General features: G+C 45.2%; 1 protein-coding gene across 1 annotated transcript; it reads left to right on the top strand.

The window, feature by feature from the left end:
• The first annotated feature begins 1,320 nt into the window (after positions 1-1,320).
• Positions 1,321-3,607, top strand: LOC121873355. Its single transcript, XM_042376906.1, has 2 exons — positions 1,321-2,269; positions 2,517-3,607. The coding sequence occupies exons 1-2, from the start codon at positions 1,321-1,323 to the stop codon at positions 3,605-3,607; spliced, it is 2,040 nt and encodes a 679-aa protein (XP_042232840.1).
• Positions 3,608-9,291: the final 5,684 nt, after the last annotated feature.

The following is a 9,291-nucleotide window of genomic DNA, read 5'->3' as shown; positions in this document are numbered from 1 at the left end:
GACACATGTTCAATTTGGTACTGAAAAATTATGTACTTTTCAAATGTGGCTTAAGACTACTCAAACTGACACTTTTGATGACCTTGCCAATCTAATGGTCTGTAAGGAATTCAAAAGAGGAATTCCCTTCAATATCATGGCTTATGATAGGCAAGCTGGACTCTTGGTTGTGCATCCGAAACATAGCAGCAAGGTTGCCAAAGATCCGATGGAATCTGTGCGAGGAGGAACTGCACGCGCATCACGAACGTCACGGGTCGTACCCCGGAATACACTGGCTACAAGAGTTTATACAGAAACATGCGGACAGAGCAAAGAACATACTCTTTAAAGGAAGGGACGACAGTGAAGCCGGGGTAAGAAAGAACAGTCTCTCCCGCCCTCCCAGAACAAGTTTTCAAGTAGACGAGCCGTGGGAATGGCAGTTACCACTGATCAAAGAGCGCCCGTGAAGACTGAAGATGGAGATGAAACGTGTCCCCTATGGTCTGGATCGCACGTCTTATTAGTGTGTCGAGACTTCAGGAACATGGACATACCTACACGACGTGAAACAGCGAGGAAATTACAATGCTGTTACCTTTGTTTGAAAGACAGTCTCTTGGTGGCTGAGTGTAAGTCTTGATTCCGGTGTGGTGTCTCAGGATGCGAAGGGAGACACTCCAAGTGGTTGCATCCTAAGATAAAGAGCAAGGGAGTTATCGACGATATTCAACGACTGGTAGAAGTTGGGTGAGTGCAGCAGACAGGGCGGCATTGGGTCCAAGTCGACAAGCGCAGGGCGAAAAAAAAAACGGAGTTTCTACAAAGAGGTAAAAAGGGAACCGACAGAGAAGCGGTCACCCAAAAGAGAACGGGATCCAGAGTCGTACAGTTCCGCTATACGACCATATAGGACTGTGCGGGAAGACAGCGAGCGTTTTGGTCACCCAAAATCTGAGCAAAGGAGCAGTGCATACGCAATCGGGTCAAGCAATAAGTGGGTTAAGGTGCAGGATGACGACGACGTTTGACAACCAAGTACGCCTTAGGTCGTCTTGCAGGTGATGAATGTCAGAGTAAAGGGGCCGGAAACCGGTCGGGAAAGACGATCAGGACACGGGCGCTCCTCGACTCCGGTAGCGACAGATCGTTCTGTACTCGGAAGTTAGCAAACAAGATGGGCGTAAGAGGCGAGAAGGTGCGACTATCCATTGGAACGCTGATGTACAAATCGACCCAGTGGGCTGCCGAGGCTGATCTTGAGGCCCGCAGCGCTGTCCTGAGAAGGGTGAACAGGCTTCCTTTCCAAAGGTCCTAATCATCGAAGATTTCCCAGCAATGCTGCAAGAAGCAGTAGCCACAGCACAAGACGTCTCGAGATGGAAACACCTCAGAGGGGTTCCAGTGCCCGACCAGGACTGTTCTGTGGAATTGCTAATTGATCAAGACGTTCCGTACTCATTAATACCTTTGGAGGTCAGAGTAGGAGGTGGCGGAGCTCCTTTCGCTGTACGAACGCGCCTAGGTTGGACGGTGACCGGACCCGTGGGATACCAAATGGCACCTAACGCTACAGAATGCCTGACGATACGGAGCAACGAAGTTCTGGAGACGCACTTGGAGAGGCAGGTCAGACTTCTTTCGGAGCTAGAAGGCGATCACTCCAGAGGCGATGGAAGTGTAGCCCTCTCGTTGGAAGACAAGAAAATGCTAGAAATGTGGACACTCTATGGCACCAGGGTGGGAAACCACTATCAATTCCCAGTACCATTTAGGAAGGAATACCCGGACCTCCCCAACAACAAAGCCATGGCTGAACAGCAACTGAAGAGCTTAAAGGGAAGACTGACGAAGAATACAAGGCTTTACCAGCGCTACGCTGAAGAGATGAAGCAATTGCTGTGTAAGGACTACGCCGAATTGGTTCCCGCATCCCAACTCACTGCAAACCCAGGAAAAACATGGTTCCTCCCACATCTCCCTGTGTTGAATCCCAAGAAGCCAGACAAAATACTCATCGTCTTTGATTGCGCCTCTGTTTATGCCAACACGTCGTTGAACAGTCAAGTGCTCCAAGGACCAGACCTCAACAACAAACTGTTAGGTATCCTGATACGATTTCCCCAGGGAAGGACAGCAATCATGGCAGATATTGAGGTCATGTTCCACCAAATTAGAGTCACACCTGAACATAGAGGCGCCCTGAGGTTTTTGTGGTGGGACAGTGAAGATTTGACTCATGCTCCACGCTTGTATAGAATGAAGGTTCATCTCTTTGAGGGGTGTAGTTAGTCTTGATTGGACAGAATGCAACTTCTACGTGGAAGACTTACTTCTCTCACTTGAATCATTGAGTGAAGCAACGGAAATGTCACAGCACCTACGACAATTGCTCAAAAGGGGAGGCTTCCGCCACACGAAATGGGCAAGTAATCACAAGGAAGTTCTGCGTTCCATCCCGTCTGAGGAGAGACACGTTGGCATAAAGGAACTCAACCTGAGCCAACAGCTACTACCGGTGTAACGATCCTTAGGAGTCACATGGGACTTGGAAAGCGATCAGTTTGCTGTCAAAACTCAAGTTCAAAGGAAGCCTGCCACAAAAAGAGGACTTCTGAGCGTTGTCAGCTCGGTCTACGACCCTCTTGGCTTCATAGCTCCGTTTGTCATTAAGGCGAAACTGTTGTTCCAAGATGAATGCCGACGAAGAAGAGGATGGGACGAACCACTACTGGAGCATAATAACGTGGCGTGGAACGCGTGGTTCGAGAAATTGCCGCGCCTGGCGACACTCGGTGTTCCTCGGTTTTACAAACCTAGAGATCATGGTCGAACCGTGTCAGTGCAGCTGCATAGCTTTTGCGACGCTTCGCAAGTGGCGTATGGCCTGGCATCATACTTGAGACTGACGGACACTGAAGGAAATATCCATTGTTCCTTCATATTTGGTAAAGCAAAGTTAGCTCACCTCAAACAACAAACTACTCTCCGACTAGAGCTGAGTGCAGCTGTCTTAGCTGTCAACGCTGACCAGATGATAAGGCAAGAGCTGGAGTTGAAAGTCGAAGAGTCGTTCTTTTGGACGGACAACATGTTGATTCTCCAATACATCGCAAACATCAGTCGTCGGTTCCACACTTTCGTGGCGAACCGAGTGGCTGTTATACAGGAACTCTCAGAGACAAATCATTGGAGGCCTGTAAACACGTCACTGAACCCAGTAATTGATGCAACACGTGGACTCTCTGTGGAGGAAATGACCGACGGCGGCCGGTGGATACAAGGACCAGACTTTTTGCGTAAGGGAGAGGAACACTGGCCAGAGAGGTTAAAACTAACCATGGACTTGAGTGGTGAAGTGGAGGTGAAACGGAACATATCCGTCTTGACGACTAGTAGTGCGACCACGACACCCACACAAGAGGTGCAAGCACTGTGGGCAAGGTGTTCATCATGGCTTCGTCTACTGAAAGGAGTGGCATTGCAAAGGAGGTTTGCTAAATGGCTAAGAGAAGGAAGGGACCAACGGCGGGACATGCAAAGGGGATTACACGTAGCCGAGTTAGAGAGGGCAAAGTTGTCATTTTACGCTCAGTGCAAGAGGAATGGTATCAGGACGACATAAAGACGATGGCAGGGAGTGGGTTAAGGAAACAGAGTGGAATCTACAGACTAGAGCCGTTCCTAGACGAGGAGGGACTCATCAGAGTAGGCGGTCAGATAAGGAACACCCCTATCAGCCAAGGAAGCCAACATCCCATCTTGCTTCCATTCCAGCATCATGTCACTGGCATCACAGTGCGGGACGTGCATGAAAATCAGGCCGGACACTCCGGGAGGGAACATACTCTAGCGTGTTTACAGCAAAATTTTTGGATTCCCAGGGCACGCGGAATACTAAACAAAAATCACCAGGCACTGCGTGGTATGTCGCCGGAACAACTGGAAGCCCACACAACAGCGCCAAGCTGAATTACCGGTTGACCGTGTTACTCCAGCTAAACCTCCGTTTACTTACACAGGGACGGACTGCTTCGAACCATTCACCATTAAACAAGGACGTAAACGACCTAAGAGATGGGGGTGCTTGTTCACGTGCCTCACAACCCGTGCTGTATATCTTGAAGTCCTCGCTTTCATCAACGCCATAGTAAGATTTTCATCACGGCGAGGCACTCCAGAACGAATACGATCGGACAACGAGACGAACATAGTCGGTGCAGACAAGGAACTGAGAACAGCAGCACGGAGCTGGGAGTGTGATGAACACATTCGGGACACCCTCCTAAGGAAACAGATAGACTGGATTTTCAACCCACCCACAGCTTCACACATGAGACGACAAACGCCTGTAGACGCTCTTCTGCGAAGTGGAAGCAGTGGTGAACGAGCGGCCTATTACTCCAGTGTCGGAAGACGTCAACGATCTGGAGGAAACTATGCCCAACCACCTCTTGCGCCCGGGATCGAAACGCGGTCTGCCTTTAGGTGGCCTGCGAACTGAAGAATCTTATTGCAGACAAAGGAAACATGCCCAGTTTCTAGAGGACCAGTTCTGGAAACGTTGGATGACCTGTCTCTGCTGCGCAGTCGCCAAAACAGTTCCCACTCCACGACGAAACTTTCAACTCAACGACATGGTCATTGTCGCTGGAGAGCACACACATAGACATCAGTGGCCCTTAGGTAGGATAATTGAAGCAAATCCAGATGGTGACGAACTTGTACATCGCGTACTGTACGCGGTGCGATGGTGCGCCCTGTAGTAAAACTTTGTCATTTGGAGGGGGCTTCACCTACGGTCAACTGGTCTGGTACCGTTATATAGGTTGCATTTATGGGTGTATACATTCGACTTCTGCTGTTTCTTGAACGTGTGCGCTCAACAGGGGGAGAAGAACCAAGAGATATTTAAGTTTCGGCGGTTACTGAGTAGTGCAGTTGGAGAGGGAGGTGGGAGAGAGGTAGTGAGTGGATATAAGAACATAAGAACATAAGAACATAAGAAAATAAGGAGTCTGCAACAGGCCGGTTGGCCTGTGCATGACAGCTCCTGTCTAGAGTTACTACCACTCTCTATCATCCATGAATCTATCTTGCCTCCTTTTAAAACTTTCCAGTGTTCCAACACTTACTACAAAGTTGCTAAGCTTTTTTCACTCGTCTACCACCCTATTTGTGAACCAGTTCCTTCCTATCTCCCTCCTAAACGTATCCAACTTAAATCCGTAACTTCGAGTCCTATCCTGATTGGATATTATAAGAACTTTATCTATATCTTCTTTATTGATTCCTTTCACCCACTTAAATACTTCTATCATATCTCCACGCACTCTTCGTCTTTCTAGGGAATGCAAGTTTAGTTTCTTTAATCTATCTTGATATGGAAGGTTTCAAGTCCCGGAATCATTTTCGTCATTCTTCGCTGCACCGACTCTAGTGAATTGATATCCATTCTATAATAAGGGCACCAGAACTGAACAGCCTAATCGAGATGCGGCTTGACTAGCGCAAGATATAGTTGCAATATGACCTCCGCACTCTTATTACTTACACTTCGAAATATAAAACCTAATACTCTGTTTGCCTTATTTCGAACATTAACGCACTGTTTTAAAGCCGTAGGTCCGGGCTTACAAATACACCTAAGTCTCTTTCACAAGACGACTTCTCTAGGTTGAAGGTGTTAAGGCTGTATACATTGACAGTATTTGTTCTTCCAATATTAAGTACGCTGCACTTGCTGGTATTGAATTTCATTTGCCACTTTTCTGACCACTCCTGCAGTTTATTTAAATCCTCTTGTAGTGCATTTGAATCCTGCCCTGAATTAATCTGCCGCCTTATTTTGGTGTCATCCGCAAGCTTGCATATGTCACTGCTGATCTCAGTATTTAGATCGTTTATGTAGATTATGAACAAGAGTGGGCCCAATACTGACCCCTCGGGAACACTAGGTAGCTAGGCGGTCCGCCCCGGGCGGCACTTTTGGGTCTGCTCATCACCCATATCTGCAGCTACTGGAGACGTTAATCCATCCCTTTGTATCGGCGGCAAGTTAATCCTTGTCGTGTCTGACCTAACACCTGACCCACATCATCACGGCCACGTCATGAGCTACACCCTTGCTACACACACAACCTGTAACCTGTTGAGGATTAAGGAAACAACTTCAAACAAGTACGCCAGTGAGCTCATGTGGTGTGGGTCAGGTGTTAGGTCAGACACGACGAGGATTAACTTGCCGCCGATACAAAGGGAAGGATTAACGTCTCCAGTAGCTGCAAAACCATGCAGTCTCGGGTCATATCAGTTCATGTACAGCCGACCAATCCACCAGTTACAAGCAATTCACTTCAGTTCTGCACAAGTCTCCATCGTGACAAGACGAGGGGAAAGAAGGCCCCCTTGAACTTTTGCAGTTTATTCAAAAGTATAACCTTGGGAACTCGGTTCCAAATATAGTAATAATGCTGAGGATTTTCCTCACACTTGCTGTTAGTGTTGCTACCTGTGAGAGGAGTTTTTCGAAACTAAAACTGATCAAGAATTACTTAAGATCTACTATGAGCACCTTGCGGTTGAGAAATCTTGCCATACTGTCTATAGAGCGACAGTTGACAGATAAAATAGTTTTTGACAATGTCATTGAAGAATTTGCCAACAAAAAAACAAGAAAAGTTACTTTGTAGAAAGTTGTAGTTTTCATTTCAGAAATAAAGATGGTCCTAATTTTTTACACTTTTTACTTTTTTCCCTATCCTATATGTCGTTTTTGCTTTTTGTTTAACTGTTACTTATAAAGTTTAAGTATGTTTGGTGTGTATTTAAAGCATACTATAATTGAGTATGTGAAAGTACAGTAATATTATAATGGTACACAAACTATTTAATATATATATATATACATAAGAGTGAGTCACTGTGCAATATGTATTTTTTGTAGGGGCACGGGAGGGGGGGACGGCAAACTCAAGGGCCGCCCCGGGCGGCACACACTCTAGCTACGCCACTGCTCGGGAACCCCACTGGTTACACAGCCCCACTCAGATTTAACACCATCTACGCTGAACCTCTGCGTTCTATCGGTGAGCCATGATTTTATCCAATTTAAAACTTTCCCATCGATACCATGAGCCTTAACTTTTCTCAGAAGCCTCTGATGCGGTACTCTGTCAAACGCTTTGCTAAAATCTAAGTAAATAACATCGTAATTTTCGTCATTATCTGCTACCTCGAAGACTTTCCTAAAAAACGTCAGGAGATTTGTTAGACAAGATTTTCCCTTTGTAAACCCATGTTGTAGGTCGTAGATTAATCTGTTTTCTCTAAATGCGACCGGACGCTATTTGCTAGAATTGATTCAAGAAATTTCCTCACTACTGACGTCAAGCTAATCGGCCGGTAATTTGACGCTGATGCTCTGTCTCCCTTTTTGAATATGGGTACTACATTTGCCTGTTTCCACAAGAGTGGCACAACTCCCGTGTCAAATGATTTTGTAAATAAATTTACTAGGGGTCCGTTAATCTGTTCCTTACACTCTTTCAAAACTCGAGGGAAAATTTCATTCGGCCATGGGGATTTTGTCTTCTTTAATTTATTTATCTTCTTAAGAACATCCTCTTTTCTGATAGTGATATCCTTTAATTTCTCTTCTTCATTTCCCCTAAATATCAGTTCCACCTCTGGCATTTCCTTGTGAATTTCTTCTGTGAAAACTGATAAGAAGTATTTGTTCAATGCTTTGCTTATTTTCTCACTATCATCTCTCACTTCCCCTCTCTCTGAGTTTAAAGGTCCCACTTTGTCCTTGACCTTTGTCCTATATGCCTGGAAAAATCCCTTGAGATTCGCCTTGGATTCTCTTGCTATCCTGATTTCGTAGTCCTTCTTTGCCTTCCTTACATTTTTCTAAACATTCCTAGATAGTTCATTATATCTATTTCTAAGATGCTCCTCCCATCCCTTTAATTTCTTATAAATTTCTTTCTTTATTCCTATATCATGTTAAAGTTTTTTGGTCATCCACCTTGGCTCATTCTTATTTGACCTAATTTTTCTGGAGGAGCCGGGTCACACTTTCATGTATATACACTGCATTGTCACCTTTATCTGCTCTGCTTACTTCACACTACCCAAACCACTAGTTAACCTGCTGTCAACTAGTATGCACACGAGTCATGAGATGGCTCCTGATTGGTGGAAAACCATCTCCTGCTGTTGGAGGTGCCATCTATGACAGGTGACGTCTACCCTAACCCTGGGATTCCAAGTCAGTCCTACCCTCATCACCTCAACGACTTGTTTTCCCTGCCTACTCTTTCGTGAACTTGAGCGACTGTTAACTACGCACAGCCGGATCTACTGGCCAGCTATTTGTGATATGTATTAGTACAACCGAGTACATTATTTTTCACCTTTGCATATGTGTTTTGTGTTAATTTTGCTTTAAGAATATTATATAAAAATCACTTGTATATACAGTACTGTGTTGGGTGTTGTCATGTCAACCATGAGTGTGGTGTCAAATATTCAAGTAAGCAAAGTAATGCTATAATAACTAAACCTACAATAAAATTTAATAGCTAGAAAAGTTCACAAACAGATTGTCATTTGTTACGTAATTGGGCATGAGTATTACAAGGTATTATAATTAAATAATTTCAATCAAAAAGCCCCAAGACACACACAGGTAAAGAAATCATTTTAATTTTTTTAGATTAAAATAAAAGTAAACGTTAAAGTAAAGGAACTTAAAACTTAAGACATTCTCTTTCTTAGTTGCTTAGTTTCCGTAACAGCTGTCCTCGGGTTTTGATACAAAAATAGTTTTTGTGTGTGTATTATGGTGTGTTTGACTCAAATCTGACCTTCATTTCTTGTGTAAATTAGTGCTTTTGAAAAAAAAATACATTTTCATTTGTAATGGAAACCGCTAATTTGCACCTAAATGGCGGTCAGGTTTGAGTAAAACACACCATAAAAAAAAAAAAAAAAATTAACCTAACCTAACCTAACCATTTTTGGTGTTTACCTGCTATTGTGGTGGAGGATGTAGTGGATTTCTCCCCTACAAACGCTGTTTGTCGCTGAGTAGCCGATCCCGCGAATTCCCCAGTGTATGCCTCGTGGTCTAAGTCAACCAGCGCCGCCCACGGAGCGGGGGTCAACTATATACCCACGCCTACCTCCGCTATTAAAGACCTGACTTCGTGATGACCGCTCTCTTTTCTACCTACACCAACCAGCCAGCCAGCAACACCTCCTCCGCCTGCCTGGCGGTCCTCGCTCCCGCCGGCGAGCATG

This window comes from Homarus americanus, unplaced genomic scaffold (genome assembly GCF_018991925.1).
Source record: "Homarus americanus isolate GMGI-L3 unplaced genomic scaffold, GMGI_Hamer_2.0 scaffold32929, whole genome shotgun sequence".
Lineage (NCBI taxonomy): Eukaryota > Metazoa > Arthropoda > Malacostraca > Decapoda > Nephropidae > Homarus > Homarus americanus.
Note: the sequence above shows the minus strand (reverse complement) of the source record. Positions and strands in the feature narration are given on the sequence as shown.